The sequence below is a fragment of the Botryllus schlosseri genome, chromosome 6, assembly GCF_051294905.1.
Source record: "Botryllus schlosseri isolate E-star chromosome 6, Bs_hap1, whole genome shotgun sequence".
Taxonomy (NCBI): domain Eukaryota; kingdom Metazoa; phylum Chordata; class Ascidiacea; order Stolidobranchia; family Styelidae; genus Botryllus; species Botryllus schlosseri.
The window spans coordinates 24,636,705-24,660,125 of NC_137241.1; the positions used below are offsets into that span (position 1 = coordinate 24,636,705).

General features: G+C 41.1%; 1 protein-coding gene across 1 annotated transcript in view; it reads right to left on the reverse strand.

Moving 5' to 3' along the window:
- The window catches only part of LOC145441732 (uncharacterized), a 28,757-nt gene that overhangs the window by 3,316 nt on the left and 2,020 nt on the right, over nt 1-23,421 (reverse strand). The window contains exons 2-26 of the mRNA XM_080319666.1: nt 21,634-21,768; nt 21,339-21,573; nt 21,186-21,271; nt 20,948-21,128; nt 20,530-20,811; nt 20,233-20,403; nt 18,286-18,510; nt 17,598-17,729; nt 17,434-17,538; nt 16,607-16,837; nt 16,415-16,549; nt 15,651-15,755; nt 15,460-15,583; nt 8,889-8,983; nt 8,714-8,810; nt 8,520-8,659; nt 7,958-8,139; nt 7,715-7,895; nt 7,464-7,650; nt 7,157-7,328; nt 5,933-6,104; nt 5,374-5,484; nt 5,216-5,313; nt 1,330-1,453; nt 1,134-1,259 (exon numbers count right to left, since the gene is read on the reverse strand). Coding sequence (XP_080175792.1) covers nt 1,134-1,259; nt 1,330-1,453; nt 5,216-5,313; nt 5,374-5,484; nt 5,933-6,104; nt 7,157-7,328; nt 7,464-7,650; nt 7,715-7,895; nt 7,958-8,139; nt 8,520-8,659; nt 8,714-8,810; nt 8,889-8,983; nt 15,460-15,583; nt 15,651-15,755; nt 16,415-16,549; nt 16,607-16,837; nt 17,434-17,538; nt 17,598-17,729; nt 18,286-18,510; nt 20,233-20,403; nt 20,530-20,811; nt 20,948-21,128; nt 21,186-21,271; nt 21,339-21,573; nt 21,634-21,768 — 3,832 coding nt within the window. The remainder of the gene's footprint in view (nt 1-1,133; nt 1,260-1,329; nt 1,454-5,215; nt 5,314-5,373; nt 5,485-5,932; nt 6,105-7,156; nt 7,329-7,463; nt 7,651-7,714; nt 7,896-7,957; nt 8,140-8,519; nt 8,660-8,713; nt 8,811-8,888; nt 8,984-15,459; nt 15,584-15,650; nt 15,756-16,414; nt 16,550-16,606; nt 16,838-17,433; nt 17,539-17,597; nt 17,730-18,285; nt 18,511-20,232; nt 20,404-20,529; nt 20,812-20,947; nt 21,129-21,185; nt 21,272-21,338; nt 21,574-21,633; nt 21,769-23,421) is intronic.

Consider the following 23,421-nt stretch of genomic DNA (forward strand, 5'->3'; position numbering starts at 1 on the left):
TCACTCATTATGACGTCATAACAGAATGTAATACGTCAAATTTCAAATATGTACCGTTTATGCCACCATAAAGAATACAATGCCTGTTATCCATATCATAAAAGATACTTTGGTATTTTTTCGACCATAGCGATTTCATTCCACTTGGTGACAAAGCTGTGGGATAATCATGACTTCCGAAATGTGCTACGTCCAGTAACCTTCGTACCTTTGTACCATAATATGTTTCTTATGCTATGATACCGCCAATCAAGGTTTCAAGGCTTCAAGGGTGAAAATTAGTATCGAAACTGTAATTCTCGTTGATAAATTAACTTTCAGTGGTGAGAAGCGCATAACTTCAGTACTCGGAAAATTCGTCTTTTACTACTCGACAGGAATCATTAAAATTAATACTCGATTCAGATTCGAGTATTCGGATCATTTTGCCCAGCCCTACTTAGGACGGCTAAAAGCTCCACCACGAGATTATCATAAAAATCAACGACCGATATAATTCAACATACAGGATACATATGACAGCGGAAAGAGACCCGAAAACAGAACTTAAATACCTTATAATTATGCCGCGGTGTAAACCAATCACAACATTTTAATCCAAATAATGCTCGGCAAATTAGAATAAGCACATACGAAGTACGAACGAAGGAGCGTAGGCATGTAGGGAGGTACGTACGCACATAGGATATATAACTGTACTGCACAATGCACACGTGCAGAGTTTTCCATGGATCAATCAGAACCGTCCTTTACGCAGAGAAACCAAAAGAACAAAGCTATTGATTGAATGTATGACGCTCATTGATAATGATGATTGACTAAAACCGCGCAATAATTAAATAGAAACACACAAAATAAGAAGTGCAGTTCACTCGGTAACAAGTCCGCTGAAATATTCGATCGACAGCCAGAGATCGGGGTCTCCGTATTCTAAGGCAGGTACTGTTTTCGCCTCGTTTTAGTGTAAATACACACACGCTCTTTTCGCTAAGACTACTGCACGGTGCTGATTGGAGATCTGCAAAGTGTGGCTCGAATGATAATATATATTTGATCGACAGAGACAGCGACTTATAAATCACAATGTTGCACATCAGAAAATAACGTGCGGAATCGGACATGGCCGAACTCACCGCAACCTATCTCGTCAGACTGATCGGGGCAATCGGAGTATCCGTTACATCTCAAATTCAATCCCGGCACGCAAGAACCGTCCGCACACTTGTAGTTCTCCCGGTCGGGACACAGCCACGGGTGACCTTAACAGACAACGCAACGATGTCATAGAGTAGAAAGATGCCGCAAACGACTGAATAGCATTGATCTTACTGCAATTTCTTTCGTCCGAAAAGTCGAGGCAATCGGTGTAACCGTCGCAGACTCTCTTCCTTGATATGCATTCGCTTTCGTCTTGACATTGGAACTCGTCTCCGTGACAACGCGAGCATCCGGCCTGATTCGAAGAAATGGGTGTATAGTAGGTGGGACTCGCCAATATTCGCGAGTCGAAAATTGGTATGTATAGATCTGTAATAGTGAGGCGTTGAATGTTGCAGTCATATTTCCGCTCTCCGGTCACAAGGCATCCCATGGGATCCGCGTAAGGGGTGTCTTGAAAAGCCTAGAAGCTTCAAGTCGGCGGATGTCGATTATAAGGAATATCGTCCGTGCGAAAATGTCCACGTTACGTGAGTACAGTAATTTCTACAGGAGATCAGTAACGGTGCACCTCTACTTTTTCGGAGTACTGAAGTATGTTTTGCCTATACTTGCACTATACTCGCTCGCGTAGTTGTGTTTTTAGACTATTTCCACTTCTACAGTTCTCTCGAAGTACTCTAGGACAGTGGTTCTCAACCTTATTCATCTCGCGGACCGGCAAAATTTCAAAAAATGTCAGGCGGACCGGTGAACTTTCAAAATTGAAATGAAGCCAAAATGTAAAGTATGCAACCGTTTTTTGCAATCATATGGTGCTAGAGAGTGACATTTAGAGGGTTTTGATCGTAATTAATTATCTTCATGATGGCATCCATGTGATTTTAATTTTTATGGTAGTCAGTCTGCTGAGTCGAGGTCAAATTGCCTCGTCCGGATAAACGTGCTACCGCCGAGAGTCGTTTGCAGTCTTTCGCGCCAAAGGCCGTGGGTTTAACAGACCACGTCAACTCGAATAATATTTTTCTCTTTGACAATATCGAGAGAAGAAGCGTTTCGGAGTCGAACCAAGCACCTTCTCGTGCTACCTTTGCTCATTATCCACTGCGACCGAACGCATAGGCTACTCTGCCAACTACGAATACAATGCGCGCCGGAAGAAAATACCTCACTATACATGCAATCCGCGCCGAAAAAGCACTTCGTCGGCCCACCCCCCAAAACTTTGGTATTGGGCCCAAAAGGCGCCAATGGCGAGAATTTTCGATCATTCATGACTGAATCGGTTTTCTCGCTGCCGAATTTTCGGCACGCGTTTCGGAGTCACATGTTAGCCTATAAACTTGATTATGTATTGGTGCGTCGTGGCGCGGTAATGGCTGACGCCGAAATGCATATTTCTATTAATCATGCGTACTTTTCGGAGAAGGGCACCGAATAAGCAAGACATTTAGTGAAAATATATCGCGTTAAGCGCGAAAAGAAAATGGCAAGTGTTGGGAATAGTTTTTAAAAAACGCTATCATTTATGTTCATTTGCAAAATAATTTTGGGCTCTACTCAAGCACGGCCCCTCTCCAATTGGGCTGTTTGGGGGGCCCCAGTTACGGTCCTGCACAGAATGGATGAATCGAAAACGAATTATCGCGCAAACTGCGCTGTTTCGCGATGAGTCAGCTCGTACCTGTTCTGTACTTGTCGCTCGCATGTCGTCAAATGACACGTCTTGGACTTAATAAGTCAAATCGAACATGTTTTCAGCCCTAATGTAACCTCACGAAGTTTGAATCAGTTTAAAATTTGATGTTTTAATCATTTTATCAATGGACAAGCCTTCAACATTGCATCTTGAACTTAAGGTATAAAATTGTAATATACCTGGCGGACCGGCAGGAATGACGTCGCGGACCGGCGGTTGAGAACCACTGCTCTAGAATGTTTTGCCTATACTTGCACTATACTCGCTCGCGTAGTTGTGTTTTTAGACTATTTCCACTTCTACAGTTCTCTCGAAGTACTCCAGAACAGTGGTTCTCAACCGCCGGTCCGCGACGACATTCCTGCCGGTCCGCGAGGAATATTACAATTTTATACTTTAATTTCAAGATGCAATGTTGAAGGCTTGTCCTTTGATAAAATAAATAAAACATCAAATTTTAAACTGATTCAAAACTTCGTGAGGTAGCATTAGGTCTAGAAACATGTTCGATTTGAGTTAAAGTACAAGACGTTTCATTTGACGACATGCGAGCGACAAATACAGAACAGATACGAGCTCACTCATCGCTAAGCAGCGCAGTTTGATCATTGGTTTTCGATTCATTTAGTTTGTGCAGGACCGTAACTGGGGCACCCCAAACCGCCCAATTGGAAAGGGGCCGAGCTTGAAAAGGGCCCAAAATTATTTCGCAAATGAACATAAATCATAGCGTTTTATTTGAAACTTTTTCCAACATTTTTCAATTTCTTTTCGGGCTTTGCACGATTTAGTGTCCCTAAATGTCTTGCTTATTAGGTGCCCTTCTCCGAGAAATACGCATGATTTATAGGCAAATCGGCGTCAGCCATTGCCGCACCACGACGTATCCACACATAATGAAGTTTCGGTTAACATATGGGAGTCCGAAATTTGGGCCTAAAATTCGACCGCGAGAAAAGCGCTTCAGTCGTGAATGATCGAAAATTTTCGCCATTGTCGCGATAAGCTACGTAAACTCTCTGCTTACGCTGAGTAGAATGGATGTGATCACAAGTACATGTGAAAACATCCACCCAAGTGCAGGGTCTTGGGGCGAAGCCCCCGGAAGTTTGGCTTATCGCCCTGTGGGGGCCCCAAGACCTGCGTTTTGGGGGTGGGCTGACGAAGTGCTTTTTCGGCCCGGATTTGCGGATGGCCGGTATAGCTGCTGTAATGTGTTTTCTTGGGCCACGCACTGTATTCGTAGTTGCCGGAGTAGGCTGCGTCTGGTGGCAGTGTGCAATGAGCAAGGTAGCACGACAAGGTGCTTGGTTCGACTCCGATACGCTTCTTCTATTGATATTGTCAAAGAGAAGAATATTATGGAGTTGACGTGGCCGTTTAAACCCACGGCCTTTGGCGCGAAAGACTGTAAACGACTCTCGGCGGTAGCACGTTTATCTGGACAAGGCAATCTTACCTCGACTTGGCAGACTCACTACCATAAAATCACATGGATGCCATCATGAATATTATTAAATACGATCAAAACCCTCCAAATGTCACTCTCTAGCATCATATAATTGCCAAAAACGGTGGCATACTTTACATTTTGGCTTCATTTCAATTTTGACAGTTCACCGGTCCGCCAGACATTTTTTGAAATTTTACCGGTCCGCGAGGCGAAAAACGTTGAGAACCACTGCTCTAGAAGGCTTTTCCTACGTGCACTACTTACTCAGGTGATTATCTTTTAGTAGGTTTATCATACTTTGGAATCAGAAAGGGAGGAAGGAATTTAGGCGAAGGGAGGGCCTTTCTTCAAAAAAAGAGGACAAATCCTCCTAAAGAACGCGTATGGTAACCTTACTTTCAAACAATTTCAATTTCTACTTAACGGTTTCCGTTTTATATGCAAAACTAGTCGTAGAATATATACTTTTTACTTACTTTGAAATCGCTACTTTTACTTGTAATTTACAAGAAATTTACTACGTAACTTGTACTTGTCCTTGAGTACCAACGACTACTACTTTCACCAACTCTCGTTATTCGCTGCCGCCATTCGTTGCTATACTCAGGCTACGCCCACCACGAGATGTCAATGTGTTCGATTACGATTATTCCAGGTCACGCGATTTTCATTGCGTTACGCATCACGTTTTTAGTTGTAAGGGTGGGAATTAACTAAATCGGCGCGTATACACCACGTACATCAACTATACAACAATCTAGGTGTGTACTTGTTCTGTGGGTAGTAAAGTGTAACACTGTCGAGACAAAAGTAAAAGGAAAACAACAGCGTAATGCCGCTTGCGAAGTAACGAATATCAGATTCCGTCTCGGACAGACGGTGGTCTTGAATATCTAGTATCCAACCTCGTCACTGTCATCTTCACAATCGCTCCGTCCGTTGCATCGTAATTCGGTCAACACGCACTCCCCGCTGCCGCATTTGAATTGATACTGCCTGCAATCTATACGCAATTGCTTGAAGGGGATGGCGTATCTACGCATACCTAACGCGAGCACATTACCTTCGCAATCCTCCTCGTCAATACCTTCTTCGCAATCCGCCTTCCCGTCGCACGCAAACTCGCGTCTAACGCAGGATCCGTCCTCGCATTGAATATCTTCGTCCCCACATTCTGCATGAGCAAGAAACAATTGAATTTCATGGGAATCAGTTCAGTTCAGTCGGTTCGGTATATTAGTAACTTCGTCATTTCAAAACACCGAAAGATGGCGAGAAAATGAAAAGATAGGAAGGAATGAGTCTAAGGCTAAGCGAATTGTAGCAGTCTTTCTATTTCCGTTTCAAATTGCGTTTTTCGCAGTTTGCCTGATTAGAGACCATCATATATAGCCTATACATGTACGATGTGGGCTACATAAAAGGGAACCATATCTACGCTTCTGCACACACTAAAAATAAGAGAGAATAATTTGGATACGAACTGCTGCCAAATTTTCGGAAATCCGGATAAATTCGTATATTTTAATGTATATCTAAATCAGGCTGGTCTTAGGCTCCGAGCAAGGCCGGCCGCATTGAATTATAAGAAGAAGACGTCGAGCTGTGTTATGGGAACATACCTTCTCCGTCCAAGGACATTCGACGCGCTTTTTCGCATCCCAGAAGCTCGATTCGCATCACCATGAATTGTCCGGTCCAATCGCGGGGGACTATACGCACGAAACGAGCAATGAACGGGTGGTCGAAGCGCACAACCTTGATGCTGTGACCGTCCTGGTTCCCAGTGAATATCTACAATGTAGATGCTACATATTGGGAACAATTTATTTGTGCGTGCCGGAGGATATAATATTCAGAAGAGCTCAGTTTATCAAGATTTGCATCGGATCAAATATCACTAGATTGCGAAACAATCAAGGATAGGAAAAAGTCGAAGCGAGGTGAAGTTAATCAATAAAACTCCCACCCTATAGCCAGAGGTAGTCAAAGTAGTCAAGAAAGCTACTCAAATAGAAGTAGAAGTAGCGACGCAAAAATTCCATATATAGTGTAGCTTTATTTTTGGGAAATAGAGGCAGTACTACACTTGCTTTTATGCTTCAACATGTATGTTCTCCAGGCAAAAGAACTGAAACTAATTCGAACTCAAACTATGATACTGGGAATTGAAAGAGAAATAGAAATACTACTTCTAAAAAGCGGAAAATATATTTCATGTCTTTTGTCCAGAATGTTTCAACAGTGGTCTGCTAAAACAGGTGTAAAGCTAAGAAAAATTCCAAGTCCACTTTTCCGGGACACGCCATGGGCTGCTAGATTACGATTTGATAGGTAAATGCTAGATTGCGAAACGGTAGTTTCAACGGTTTGATGGACCATATGTACAGTGATGAAATATTTCATATGGGCTATAATGCGGTGTGAACGGAACCACACCTAAATTGTATTCACCGATACGTTTGTGAAAGCATATTGGTCTACTAGTACTTCGTTACCGACCATCTCTGCCTATAAAGCCTACCAATGTAGCGCACAAAAGGAGAAGAACATGTTAAAATAAGCATCATGCGCACTCGGTGAGAAATAGAAAATACATTCATAAAAAAATGAGTACGTGATGAAGAGTCATGATACAGCATGTTCGAATGAAGTAGGCCTAATATGCCATGACATTTAGCAGTTTTAATGGTGTAAATAGGCTGAGCAATGTCAACGGTGAGCCTGTAGCATCCATCGCTTTCTCGTTATATTAAGAATTCATGAATATATATTACGCGGTAAATAACCCGTGTAATCCGTAAAATCCTTCCCGTTTACGGATGAAAAACATTTCCACAATGTACCTTAGATCTCCTAGACAGCCCCTCCGTATACCGCCGCCAGCGACGTCCCGTTGTGCTAAAATCTACTTCGTAAGACTTCACGTACATCTCTGTACTCGTGGAATTATATCCTTGCGTGATAATTCCTGTCAGCTGGCGTCGCTGCAAGAGATCTATCTGTATCCACTGATTGCTGAAATCCAAGAAAAATTCGTCAATAAGGTGTTTTGCTTCAAACAGTCTGAGCATTTGTCTCCAATAAATCAGATGCACTTCACAGCAACACTACTTAATAGCACAATACGAACGCTGAAATCGATATCGTCACCTTCTGCCTGTCCTCCATTTTTGAGTCTTCAGGGTCCTGGCGCTCGCCCAAGCTCCATTTCCGTTGTTCAACCTACCATTGCTCGGTTGCCAACGCGACGACAGCATAGATGTCGCGGAAATCTGACTGTCGTTAATACGCCCTGACTGCATTCCCAACGCAATCACAGGCGAATTTTGAGGACAAGCTGAAAACGTCATAACAAATTCACGCGTGACTGATCACGGCGCGGAAAAAACATCGACGGCAACCTTGCAGCTGCTTCGGATCGGATACTCGGTAAGAGACGTTGAAACCGCTGCGCGTTGAGGACGAATCTGTTGCGAACACGAGCGACATTTGATGAAACTTGGATCTGTAGAAGGTCCCGGACATTTCGCCGCTCAAATATCCGACGTATCTCCGTTCCCTCGCACCGTACCCGCTGAATAACTGTACAGTAACGTACGTGTGTTGACAGTATTGAAAGTTAACGCAGCAAGCTATAATCTTACAAGCAGTTTATCAAAATTTTTCTCCGTGTTAAAATGTTTAAATTCCAATTGGATAAGCTCGTTCTTTTTGCCGAAAATCCTCCATTCGCAGCGAAGGTTGTCGTAATAATACCCGGGATAGTTAATCGTGGATATCCACCCGACTTTGTTGTCCAATTCTCTTTCTCCACCGCAGCCCGACGCTATAAACATTCGTATTCGTATATATTGACCAATTAGCATAGTCCACATACCGGTTGTAGAGGTAATCGACAGTACTACGTAGGCTACTACTAAAATGTCTAAACAAGATATGTTTCTTCACTCGAAGAACTTTTCGCGTTCGACTTATCACAATCTGTCATTTGTTTTGAGTCTGTTTAGTGTCCTTTATCGCGCCGGTTGCTCTTGATAAGAGGCACTCGAAAAGTTCTTCGAGTCAATGTACGTTACTATGAATGTACTGTTGAAAGCTGTGTTCAAGTTCTGTACCAGCACCGATCAGATATGCGATCTCAAAGATCCGCCTGGCCTTTGAATATGGTGTGACGTCATACACTAAATCAGGTCGTCGATAACTCACGGCATCGCAGTTCGTCCAACGAATTCCTGCAATCGATTTTCCCGTCGCACACCTCACTCAAGTCAATGCACTCGTTTGGGAGGCACGTGAACTGACCAGGGCAAGTCCCTTTGTCGGTAAACGATATGGATATGTTGAAGCTGCAATGTCGGGAAGTTGTAGGAAGTTACCGCGTCTACAAATCAAACGCATACCCTCGGAATCCGACTGTACTATCGCTTCGAAATGCGATGGTCATGTCCGACTCTCTACTCTCGTAATTTCCAGGCAATGAACAACCGCTGAAAGTTTCTAAAAGTCAAAGGAAATTTGACGACACCGAAAATGGTTTCTGTACGCTGTGGTATAGCATGTTGACATAAGTCCTACTTTTAATTGTTTTATTTCTCCCGACTCCTTCGTAGATGACAAACGTATCGTGATCGCTTTCCGTGCAGAAATCTACGAACGTGATTACAATATTCCTGAAAAGAGATATCTTGAAGAGTCGCGGTGGGACATATAATGCGCGCATGGACTATACATCCCAGTTACAATTTAGGCTAACATTAAGATAACGGTTTACTAAATGGTAAAGTTATGTAATGTGGCGATCCGCAATTAGGCGATAATTACTTTCATCTCATTAGTTACGTTGTAGTAGTACGTTGTAGCTGGTGTGATCAGACTAGATGACCTTCACGGTCTTATCGATCATTCCTATCTAATACCGAATACTGTGCACGCATATTTTCTGTACCACCATCACTGCCGTTTGTTTTGTATTTTGGTTTGATGAAAAAAATAAAGACTCTCTCAGTAACATTGTTTGTTTGTGGTATTCGTGGTGTTTGTCGACTACTACGGTCATTTACACCAGGCCAATTTTCGTCGTTTTTTATTCCGTTGTTGCCGACTTGTAGCACGACCCACTTCTAGGCTTTTTCAAGACACCGCCTACGCGGATGAGGTGGCAAGGAGGAGCCTAGATAAACCTCCAATACTTAGGTAGGAATTTTGGATTCAACCTCGGTCGGACTAGAACCCACAATCCATTGATGTTGTAGCTGTGGAGTATACCACTACGCTATCTCGCCACCTACAATACATTGCCGCCTTATCGTTACCGTGTCATTAAGCCCATTTACATGGTCCAGTCGTCTTGAAGCCAAGTCGTCTTGGAGCGTCGTCATGAGACGGCTTGCCATAGTGATCGAGTTTACGTGGTCATGTTTATCGCAGCTCGAGTGATACACAGCAGAGTTGGGTCAATTGTAATTTGTAATTGTAATTGAGTGTAATTAATTACATTTTTCAATGTAATTGTAATGTAATTGTAATTGAAGCATTTTTATTTTGTGTAATTGTAATTGTAATTGTAATTTGACAAAAATTTTGCTCAATTACAATTTCAATTACATTAAATTGCTATTGAGACCTGACAAGCACAACATAAAATAATTGACTTATAATGCATTCTCTTTAAATGTCGACAAGGAATTTGGTGGATCCATTCGCGGAAGCCCTTGACTTGGCCCTTGCGGGCGAAGTTTTTTTATATTTTTACCGCTATGCTGGCCTCGGCTGCCATTGTATACAATTTTTAGATTACTAACCAACGGATGGATTCGCAACACGTGACTCACGATTGAATACGCCGAGCAGCGAACTGCTGAGCCGGCTAAAAGCAGCAGAATTGATAGTCCCATAGCTGGCGATCCAAGCGTCGAAATTTGATATGTATGGTCCTAATCGAAAGCTAGTGTCGCACTGATTCCGCAATAAAAGTATATTTCCAGGCAATGGTACCATCCCAAAATAGTCGTGAAAGTCTGGGAATCGGCATTGTTCTGAACAATCGCTGGGCGTAATTGGTAATTGTTGTGGCCATGCTGATGCAGCGCTCTCACTTTTCAGAACAGTCGGCCTTAAACGGCTATTTTGGAGCAGTTACATTGCCCTGACGAGATTGTTTTTTGTATTTTCGGAATTAGTACATCAATAGCTTACGATAAAGACCAGATGCATCAAATTTGGACGCATGGATCGCCAGCTCTAGGACTACAAAGTTTGCTGCTTTTAGCCGGCTCTGCAGTACGTTTGTCGGTGCATTCATCCGTGACTCACATCTTGCGCATCTATCCGTGGGTTGGCAATCTACAATACGATTTCAGATCACGATACTGCATCGTTACTTCGTCTGGCTAACTAACCAGACCACTGGATATTATATAACGTCTTATCTGACAAAGCACGGTTTTGTTTTACTCCTCATCCTAATTCCTACGTCCCTCGATAAAATTAATATTATTTCTTTAATTATATACTATATACGCAAATCCAACACGTGCATATATTATAATACTTTTTCAACGACATACTGCACCCTATCCTTAATCCTAGCCCATAGGAAATTAGGTAAATAACATTTTACATTTCCAATTACGTGAGCCATAATTACCGAGCATACAAAACACGCTTATATTACGTCACAATGACATCTTTCATAGCATACTATGTACGCACATAAACGCATTTATTACTACACAATCTGAACTAGACTTGAATTGTTATTAAATACGACGCTACGGTTGTCAAGGAGCACGGTTGAATTTATGATTATTCAATTACATGTTCAACAGCAGCAATTGTAATTGTAATTGTAATGTAATTGAAGCATGCAAGGAGTAATTGTAATTGTAATTGTAATTTGATATTTTTAGCATGGAGTAATTGTAATGTAATTGAAACATGCATGAAAGTAATTGTAATTGTAATTGTAATTGAACTGAAATAATGTAATTGATCCAACTCTGATACACAGCACTGTGAGATTCAGCTCGGGGATGCGCTACGGCAGTTGAAATATCCGGAAATACTTCAACACAATTCTAGAATGACCAAATACACCGTGTATATATTCTTTCTGATTGTGAGCTGTGCACGTTATATTGTTGCCTGTACTCGCTTCATAAGTTGTGACGCTGAACAAATAAGACCACGTGCATATTATAAAAGCTGTATCATGTACTGATAGAGCTTTCATATTCACCCATTTGAAATACGTGCCGGTTTCGTGAAATATGAACATGAAATGTTGGTATGTTGCTGTAGTCTGGATTCGTCCTCAAGTGCCGGTACTGTTCAAGTCGTCTCAAAGCGACTCTGCGGAACGGATTGAGCTCAAGACGGATTGAAGCCGTCTGCCTTTTTCTCTTTTTCAAAAACGAGAGAGTCGGATTGACGAGTCAGCTTCGAAGCTGACCCAAACGGACATATAAATGGGCTTATCGTATTCCAGGGTTGTAACCAAGTCACATGGTTCCGAGTCACGAGTCAATCTTACTTTTGTGGTAATGACTCGAGTCAAGTCGAGTCATTTTCAATTCATCACCGAGTCGAGTCCGAGTCCAAGTCACCGTTTAAAGGGTCAAGTCCGAGTCATAGTGTTATGACTCGAGTCCGAGTCCAAGTCACTGCATTGAAGTCATGTTAAACTCATGTTTTCAATCCTGAAGTAGCTTATAGCTTATAGAGAAGCAACCAATTCACGTCTGCATACTATCTGATATAGAACCAACGAAGTCACGTCTAGATACCAGCTGATAGAAAATCAACAGATGCATGTTTATGCAGAGGAACAGTTTTTCTTTCACATTATCCGGTGGTTGATTAAAAAAAGGTCAGCTTTCCTGGTCAGATCCCGAAATAGCCGCCGGAGCGTTACTACTATGAGAGAAAATTTTGGAATAATTACAAATAGAGATTTTCGAATTTTACCGGCTACCTCATGATATTGGTATATTGTGTAAAAATATGATTCATAACATAATCGGCTTAATTCCAACTAGAAAAAGCGAATTTATTAGAGAGGAATATTTTGGATAAGAAAAAAATAGTCGGCTTACTACTAGTACGTAATTATATTATATAAAAGAATTTCACACTAAAAACAATCCATTTATTTTCAAAAATAAAATTTTCTCCTTTCATATCATTGATTCAACTGTTTAAAATTAAGCCAGAATCAGTGTTCTTTTTATGCAACATAACAATTTTATCAAGTAGCCACCCAGTAAAATAAAAAAGAAATTATTTTTGAACAGCCCTATTGTACAAACATCACACAACATTAGCCATTCATTATTACTCACGTGCACAATGCACATACCTAACAAAACGTCAAATGTACGGAGGGTATTGTGTGTTTTCACAGACAGCAGATCAAATCATTGCGTTACACTTAAAAAATACTAAAGTGGAAAGGAGATCCTCATATATGTTATAGCGACATGACCTTGGAATAAATCCACATCTACTCAATTCACGTTCTACTGGTGCACTAGATACAGGGATTGGCAAGCATTTTTGAACCACATTGAAGAGCATTAGATACTCATTCTTTCTAGTCGCTCAAAAATGCAAAGAATCATCGCCTTCAAATCTACACATGAGCTTATCAGTCTCTTCCAAGTACTTGACCATCTGAGTCATTTCATTGGCTCTAATTGAACTTTGCTTCGATTGTTTGTATCAGTGAAAAGTCTTGAGTACTTTGATTGCGGAGGATCTATTACCTCTTCGTCACAGGATGATTTTGTACAATGCATTGCTACTATATGTACCACTGTCTGTTGTATTTACGGTGGCATATCTGATATCAGACGAGTGCAACGAAAGCAGCGGTGACAAACAGCGATGTCGGCAGAATTCGTCAGATGCGTTGATCTAGCCATTACAATTCGCAAATTTCTTAATCTTCAAGTCATATAAAATAAGCCGAGTCAATGACTTGGGTCGAGTCATGCGTAATGACTCGAGTACAAGTCGAGTCAATCCAAATATTGACTCGAGTCGAGTCGAGTCATTTTCTCATTTCAAGAAAATGACTCGAGTCAAGTCGAGTCACCAAAAAATCGTGACTCGAATCTGACTCGAGTCATTACAACCCTGTGGTATTCTTTTCTCTTCAGCTGTCGGTTGTGTTCTATGTAGCTTAAAGCCATATTGTTTACCTTTAATATACATTTTAATAATATATTCATATTAGAAATATATTAAAACCCGAAGCTTTTCGAGCCAACACTCTTCAGGGGTAATCGTCGGCATAAAGAGAATTTCAAAAACTTGCATATAACTACATTGCATATAGCCAATTGTGACGTCATAGAAACAAAACAACATCAAGTGCAGACAAACCGCGAGCGCAGCTAGTGGCCAATTTTTAGCTGAAGCAAACGTTCCTTCTGCTGGCATAAGCGTGGTTGATGGATCTTAATGAATGTCGATCCAAGCGCGGACAAGTGGAAAAGTGTGCGGCCTCTACCCAAAATTGAGAATCTGTCGTCACTATAGTTATTGGCGCAGGTAACATGCTCAGCTAAATGCCTGCCAATGGCAGAGTTCATTGCCACGGCCTGATTGTGTTCCAACACCCTTAGGTCAGTTTCAGTTTCAGCGGCCTGTCCCTGGGAATTTAATGTACGTAGTCTAATAACACGCGGTACATGTTGTTTAATACGTTCGTGCAAGCGCTGAGTTGTTCTTCCTACGTACCGACAATCACAGTGGCACTTAAATTCGTAAACTATATTGCTTTGTTGAGAAGCGGGAAGAACATCTTTGCGCGTTACAGGAAGTAGTTGTTTGGTGGTGAATACAACATTCGTTTTGACGTTGTCGTAACAACGATCTACGGCGGAGATCAACTGTTTCTCAAAACGAGAAGAGATGGGACCCAACCACGGTAAATGTATGTGTACATTATTATCAGGGCGTTCGTTTGTGTTTTGGGAATTGCTGGCATCGAAATTGTTGAGTTTTCTGTCCATGGAGCGCTTGATGATGTGTTCCGGGTAACCGTTATCAATTAAAATTTTCTGGATATATTCGAGTTCCGAGTTTAATTTTACATCCGAACAGATCATCAATGCTCTATGTACCAATGTTCCAATTAAATTCAGTTTACGGCGGTTTGGGCTGAACGAATTGCAACGCAAATATTGTCCGGTAAATGTTGGTTTCCGGTACACCGAAGTAACGATGTTAATACCCCGTTTCTCTACAAGAACGTCCAAGAACGGTAACGAGCTGTCGCACTCTTTTTCAAATGTGAATTTCAATGAAGGATGTAGCGAATTCATGTTATCCAGAAAATCGTCAAACTCTGCCTCGTTATCGCAGATGACGAAGGTGTCGTCCACATATCGACGATACATAAAAAGTTTTTTGATTGTATCATCTCTGAATAATTTGTTCTCATGGAATCCCACAAATATATTTGCTAAAATCGGGCCGAGAGAGGATCCCATCGCCAAGCCATCGGTTTGTCTGTACATAGTATCATTAAAACTAAATTCAACAGAGCAAGTGGCCATATTCAAAAGTTCAACCAAAACTTTACGCGAGAAAGTGGGTGGTGGCAAATCACTATCGTATAGCGCGCAAGCACAGATATCAATTGTCTCTTTCAGCGGTACGTTCGTGAAAAGACTAGTGATATCATAAGACCCGAGGAACATGTTCGAATGCGGCAGGTTGGCGGTTTTCACCACCTCGCGCGCAACAGATTGTTCAACAATATGAAATTCGGTCTTTATGTAGAGAAAAACGCGTGAATTGGAGGTAGATCGCACATAGAGCGCGAAAAAATGGTCAATTGACCGCTTCTTCGCGCCCCCCCTCTTCAGACGCTTTCACGCCCCCCCAGGGGACGCGCTCCCCAGGTTGAGAACCACTGCTTTAGTTAGTTATTAATGCAATAATCAGTTCACGACTTATTTCGAGAATGCAACATTGATACCACAGCCAAATTACAAACGATCTATGTCGGTCTCCAGTTATTGAGCCCTGAAAAGACGATTTAATCCTGTAATTCGAATCCATAATTTTACTTTCCCGAGTTACAACTTTATTTTCTCAAACAACGAAAGTAGTTTAAAACTAAACAAAAAATAATTACCGACTCTCATTACCGGTCCCGATTCTCCACTCGCAGTCCGAGTTCCTCGGATATTTGTCTGGATAAAACGGGGAGTGCAAATTCTGCTCTTCTGTGATACCAGCTGGAGACGAGCAACCAGAATCTACGAAAAGGCGCACTACCGTTATCTCAAACACAATTTGGTATGTGTTCCCCAAGAAAAGACACACCGCACTCCATTTCGTCTTCCTCGCCGACGCAGTCAACAGTACCGTCACATTTCCAAATCGGGGGTATGCACGCTCCATCCGCGCACTTGAATTCGCCGTAGCAATCTGTTTACGCACAAAGTATTTGCAATGTATGCGATTAATGTGGGTCGATTCATACAGAAATCCTTCTTTGATATAACATATAGCATTGGTATTGAATGTGTAGGGACAGAACCATGCACTTCTTACATTTTTTTTTAAAGTAAAAAGTAGTTTTTGGATACGTTTGCATGATTATTATGCGCGAAATCGTCATAAAAAGGGCCTGAAACAGTAATTGCGGAATATCCTTTCGTAGATTGTACCTATTTGTAGCGTAATTAATCATTCTGCGTTAGTCGCGAAGATGCATCTTGCAATTTCGAAAGTAGTAGCGATCGATGAACTGCCAAAAGTGTGTGAACCCTCTAAAAAAATTATTTTTCCAAACTACTTGCTTGGATATTTGTTAACTTTCATTTTCTACTTGCACTTGAAGTAGTTTTGACACACCTTGTAAATAGCTACTTCCACCTGAGTAAAATTGACGCGTTACTTCTACTTATACATAGTAACGCTGAATACTTCAACCACCTTTGGCGTTTGTCGATTCTCTTAACCAGCGGTGATATAAGAATTATATTCTGAGACAGGGATATCCAGATATCCCTATTCTGAGATAATTATTAGGTCCCAACCAAAAGTTATAAGTCCGGGTATTACATTATAAAATTACTGTATACCCTCTGGCTTCGACGCTGTCACCATTAACTGGAATCCACGCCCGGTAATGCTCCTATCGCTTGCGAATTCCAAAGTGACATAGGCAGATTTGACAGCGATAATTTCGTCGACTCTTCCAATTCCACTGCGTTCGTCTATATATCACAAAATAAATTGGATAGGAAACGCAAGTCCTGCTGATCACCGTTTACCAACGACAGTTTTGTTCCTCCCAATGCCGTCATAAATCGTGAACTTGTCATGCTTCAATTCCGTCTCGAAATCAATGATACGAACCCCGATGACGTTGGAAACGTTACGGGCCGACAGGAACCAAGTACACTTATTTAAGTTCCCGTAATTACGCGGATAGTTCATCGAAGTCAGCGACACCTCTTCGCCCTCAGACAGTTCGTGATATGCCGTGTCCCCGCAGCCGGAGTCTAAACAACGATTCCTTCATGCATGAAATAGACTGCACGTTAGAAATGCAATTGCGGTCAATGCCTCGCAAAATTCAACTTATTCACCAACTTCCTCAAAATCTAAAGCGCATATATACAGCACACCTGCGTCTTCGACATCCAATGTTAAGCACGCATTACAATAGAACGCATCGCTCTATCAAGTATGGTGGACCTCGATTGTGGAACAGTAGTTCGCCGGCAATCAATCATGACATGCACTGATGCAGTCGTCAAGCATGTCGAGTTGTCTACATGAAAGTCAAAGTACGACCAGATGCTACTGAATGTATATTCGTCTGAGCTCGAGGTAACCGGACCACGATATGACATAGCCTATCTATATCGCCAACTGAAACATGCCACTTCATTTTCATCGCTTGTCCTTTTTATGTTATCTGATACTTTTATTTCATTGTATACATGCTTCTTATTAACATGTCCCAGGCCAGAGTGGTGTTTGATTAAAAGACTACTCCAAGTCGTTTTGATTGCTTCCTATATTTTCATTTTATCGCATTCTTATGTCCTGTTTCGTAATGAAGAAGTTATCAATAAACTGAACTGAATCTTACCGCAATCCAACTCGTCGGTGGCATCGTCGCAATCAAGGTGACCATCGCACGCGTAAACGTGTGGATAACAACCGCTATCAGCGCACGTCAACTCGCCGGGACAGCCTGTAAATGAGTGTATCTATTTTCATGCGGAAAATACTCATCTTCCAGTTATCACTCACCGACAAGAGCTGATGAGGTGTAGGAGATGTGGAATCCTCTCTCGGACATGAATTCGTCGGAAGTGAAAATGACGACGGCGAAGTTCGAATTCGCTTGAATATCTTGCGGTATGACAGACCCGAAAAATGTGCCTGCAAGAAAATTTGAATCGTTGAGACCAAGCGATCACATATTTTAGTTGATCAGCAGAATATATTTGGTAAAGTGAGGTTTAAATTGAATGAATTTGACAAATATCTGTCTACTAACCGTTTACCAGCACGAGCTAATTAATCGCCGCTATACCCGAATGAAGTTTTAATCAATTCATATAGAAAAATAATATTGGTATTATATACAGAGGAAGTCAGCAATGAAGTAGTTTTATTTTTACTTCAAGTAGATTTCGCCTACTTGTACTACTTCCTCAAGTGGTTATGTTTTAGTATACTTCTACTTGACAGTTTTCAGTTTCCCACGCGAAACTAGGCAGAGAATACATACTTTTTACTTACTTTGAAGTCGCTGCTTCTACTTCTACTTGAATACCCACAATGACGACGTTGACCACCTCTGATAATATCAATACAACTTCCAATATAAGCGTTCTGTAATTACCCCATCCCGAATAGAATACTATAAACGTTAAGTCGGGTAATCAATTTTGAACGGAACAAAAAATAAGGAAAGAATAAGATAATATCTCACGGAACAGAATCGTATTGTTGTTCTTGGACGTGTATATTCGCATCGCGTCGTTCGAATTTCTCGTTTTGAAATCGTTAATCCTGAAAGTTATAACCTTGTCCACCTCGGGAATGGAGACAATCCATTTACATCGAACGCTGTTCGGATAGTTGAAAGGATAGTGTAAGGACGTGAAGCCGTCGCTTGGCGAAGAGAGCGTCACGTTTTCGGCAGTGCAACCTGTGGCTGAAACATGTGTCATCGGTGAACGCCAGAGTCGGATCAAATGTAATTGGTAATGCGTCAGTGATAAGGATGATACCGATAAGGCGTGTAAAATTAAAATAAATACAAAAGGAATGAAGCTCCTGATAACTGCAAATTACAAAATTTTGGTTTGCATTTACATTTTCACTTGCTCAAAAACTGTTGGATTGCATTTGATGAACATTATGGCGCGAAAAGTTTCTGGCTCCAGTAAATTTGGCTAAGATTGGGAGAACATCTCTTCAAATGCGTGATCAAGTTTGATGAAGGCTTCGTTGAAAACTTGAATTTCTTTTTGTAATTGTTACAGCAAGCCTCAGTACTGGTCAAAGATTAAAAATAAAATACTCTGACAGTGGTGTAGGAAATGGCTCAGCACAGGTTTTGGAAGAGTTTATTCGCTGTTCATCCATTTTTGAAATATTAAGATTTAGACTATATTGTAATTTATCAAGTGTTCTGTTGCTGCTGAAGTATGGGAAACAGTTTAGCATGGCTGAATTATCTAGTTAAAGAGGCACGCATGGCACACCTATGTAAATAAGCTTAATAATTTTATGTTGTGCTTGTCAAGTTTCAATAACAATGTAATGTAATTGAAATTGTAATTAGAATTTTTTTTATCAAATTACAATTACAATGACATCAAAATATGTAATAATTACATTCAGCTCAATTACAAATTACAATTGATCCAACTCTGGTGAACTCATCGGTTCTTAACATACTCATGACTAGTACGCAAATTTGGGACGCTTTGCCTATATTTGTACAATGAACACGGCATTATATTTATGACGGCGCATCTTACTGGCGTTGCGAAAAACTATATTGACATCCAAATACTTCGTTTAACAAAATCCGGCCTAATCAGGATCATGTAACTTAATCGCAACGTCTATCATGTAGGCCTATATGCTAGGCTTACCATACGTCCTCTTTTAAGAGGATTTGTCCTCTTTTTTGACTTTTTTGAAAGTGTCCTCGGAGGACGCCCTTTCGTCCTCTTTTTTGAGATTTTGTCCTCTTTTTTGAAAATTTAGGTCAGATTTAGAGGAAAGTGCGAGTGATATGCCGTAAATTAGCCCAGAAGGCTGGTATTTCGGAGTGAAAAACGGTGCTTTTAGCTCTGAGCGAAAAGATGACCTTTTTTTTGTTTTTTTTAGTCATCCACCTGACAGAAAAACGGTATTTTGAGCTCTGAGCGGAAAAGATGCATGTCTGAAATTTCTGAAAAAGTGTCCTCTTTTTACATTTCCAAAATATGGTGAGCCTACTATATGCTATAGTCAGGGATATCTAGAATCTAGATGCTCTTGAGACACTTCGCGAGTGAGCTGAGCGTACAGCAGGCTTTTTGAGGATTTCAGAAAATCCTTGTTTATTATCGTCTTCCCATTCCGTATTCCTGAGGGGGGACAGTGAATTTGTGAAAGTTTGTCAATCTTGAACAACCCTGTACCGGAATTGGGAACGCGCGTTGTCGATTGCGAAATTTCGTCAATACATTCAGATGAGTATTAGAAATACATTTTCCTTTTGCTTAAAGCCTTGAATATTTGGGCACATTGAAAATTAACGTATAGCCTACATATATCCAGAACAACAGGTCGTTATGAGGGAAAATAAATGAGGGCCATATACCATTGATTTGGTGACGCTATATATTTTAGTCTTACAGCACAGTTAAAAATATCTTACACGGAGGAAATTTACTGCTCATTATATGGTAGGTTAGAAAAAATCCTCTTTTTTGAATAACGCCGTCGGTGGTGAACAATAATCTTGCGTTCCGATCGGCCACGAATATGTCCGTTCCGTTCTGAACATTTCCACTCAGTCTTGCATGCAATCTCTCGTCCTGTCCAGCGCCTGCGAAATTACTTTGAATATCAGAAATCTTTTTCGATTAATGCAGGAAGATCATAATTAGCAACTCCAGGCCGTAAACTCTACTAGAGAGAAGAGTAGCGTGCTATCGCAAGAGCAAAGTCTCACCTGAATATACTGAAAGAACATCGTAATGCTTCTCTGTTTCAAAGTCTCCAACAATAAATTTGACGAAGTTAGATTCGGGGGCCGAAAATCTCCACTCGCAACTCATTTTAGGTTCGTAGAAGCCCAAGCTGTAGTTCGTCGACGACAACATTCCCGCGGACACATCAGTACCAACATCATGCCCCATCGCGCATTTCTGCTTTGTGAAATTGACATTGCTGTTCTTCATCTTGAAGGTTCCGATATAATGATCACCATTACAGGAATTTCCAGTCCAAACACCTGGTCGAAAAATTTACCAATAAATCTTCGCAAATCATGTTTACAGGTAAAGAACACTTCCTAAGCTTACTTTTCGTGCATGATCAAAAATAATAAATCGTATGTCATATTAATTAACGTCATTGAATTACGATACCTTCACATGTTAACTGAAGAAAAACGGATGACAACGCGTCTGCATGGCTGCGTGAAGTATCATCTCGGTCGTCATGAACTCGCAAGAGAAACCAGCCAATTCCCGAGTTCAAGCCGAGTTCTAGAACCTTAACGCCGCGCACATTTATACCGGTATTCCCCACCTCAAAAAGCGTTGAAATCTGAGAAATTAAAAAAAGATTACATGGTAGGTTCATATACGACTCGCGATTCATCACCTCAGTTTCAAGTTGCTTCATCACGGAATACATTGTCACGTCAAACCTTGATGGTATATCCATCGCAACGGAGCAAGAATATGTTTCTGTCGCACAGTGAGCATGTCCATTGTCAAAAGTCGTTTGAATATGCAAAAGTAGGCTACATCATACCTTCTACGTACACTTTCTCGTGTCCAGCATGCTTGCTTCCGAAACTGAAATCACTATCGCTTAACAATACATAACATAACATCCCCGACAATGCAAGTAAAATAACGCTAGAGAGCGTTAAACAGAAATTGCCACATGGGTCACAGGCACAGCACGGGCTTCGCTGTCGCTTTTTACCAATTAAACTTTCATTATTCCTACTTTTCGCGTTATGATCGCTGTCGAATTCCAGGTCCTATAAAAAGTATATAGTTTGAATGTACTTGCGGAAATGCAGAGAATTATTTTGCTCCACCTCTAACGAGTGTAAGTTCACATGTGATGCGTCTGTTATCTGAGAAATGTTGCAATTGTCCCGGTTACGACTGAATAACACGTTTGTAGACAGCAAATCCACACCAATGTTATCGATCCCAAGGGCAGAGCTTTCCTGCAAATTTATGTTAGAAGCTACAAACCAGTAATTGCAGTCAGCGATAAATGAAACAGTGCGGAGATAAGTAATAAGTTCGGGAGGGTTACCATATAATGTGACAGGCACAACTAAAAAGCGCCATAAATGACGTGAAATCTGCAATGCGGACGTTCGGGCACGTCTTTCGAGAGTCAACACAACATCATTTCCCGTAAAAGTTCTAGAATCGACAGTTTGCTAGTCCGGTAAACTAACTTTTATAATTTGTAAAAAGTGTCCTCCCTTACGAATCTCAAAATATGGTAACCCTAACTTTGGTATTGGCCAGAGTGAAGTTTTATCGTTTGGAATTCAGACTAACATGTTTGCTATGTTATCTTGTCGGAAACAATTGCGAATTAGGTTCTTTATCATACGTAAATGTCATTCAACCAATGGTAACTACTTCTACCAGCTCGAGTATTCAAGTATAGATCAACTCTACGACTAAGATTGACTGACTTGGCTTTGTTTCGGGTACTGGTCATCTCGACGCAGCTGTTCGGCGACAACCATTTTGACGCCAGAACATTATCGAGATGAAAGGCTACGTACGGCGAACATGTGGTGCTCCATTCGAGTCAAAGTTTTCTTGAAAGTCCAGCTCCGTTTGCCAACTGATTTCGCGGAGCCGCGTGTTAGCTTGAAGACTAGATATGTGAGGGTATATTTCCTGACGCCGTAAGTTAAGCAAACTATTCTGTAGTCGTAATATTGGAAACGCATCATCATAAAAGCGACGCATTTTTCCAACCTATGTATTTCAAATGACTTTTTAGTAGACATACACCACTAGTTGGCAGTGTTGGGATGACTCGAGTCATGACTTGACTCGAGTCAACTTTTTCGTATGACTTGACTTGACTCGAGTCGCTTTGGAAAAATGACTTGACTTGACTTGACTCGGAGCTTCAAAAATGTCCATTGACTCGTGACTCGGAGTAATATTTACGAGTCAATTTCAAGTCATAAAGTAAACGTATCAAATAAATCACTGTATCTTGTGTATATTCGGATTGTTCCAGATACGCCGGTGTCACTTTGTGAGAGCAACCAGTCATTCACTGATTCTACGTTACACCGATCCCCCATTGTTACATCACAAATAAATTGACCGCAAACTAAACGATCACATCTTACGTTGTCGAAGTAGTAGTAGAAGATTACATGTAATCTAAATAGCAATGTGCCTCTGTGCTCGGCTCAATGCTTACGTTGCGCAGTGCTCACATTTACCAACCCTCTTGTATGATTTAAATCAAACAAATATGGTTTGTGTGTTTGTATTCTCATGGATGTGTAGATGGGTAGTGCAGGCTAATGTGCCATATCAATTTGTTTCAACTTCTCGAAGCTTCGCACTAGGTCCTATATTTTGGCTGATAACTGACTGTACTATGTAGCTGTACAGTTACTATCGTATTTTATTAGCACTTCTACTAGTGCGTGAGGGATACAACGTATTTCAGCACGTTTTAACTAGATATTCCTTATTTGATTCAAGATAATCTGTCTTTCACACAGCTAGCAAAATGTAATGGCTTTGAATCATCACTCATACTTCGAAAATTCAATTTGACTTGAATTGTGACTTGACTCGTGACTTGACTTGACTCGAGTCACTTCCAA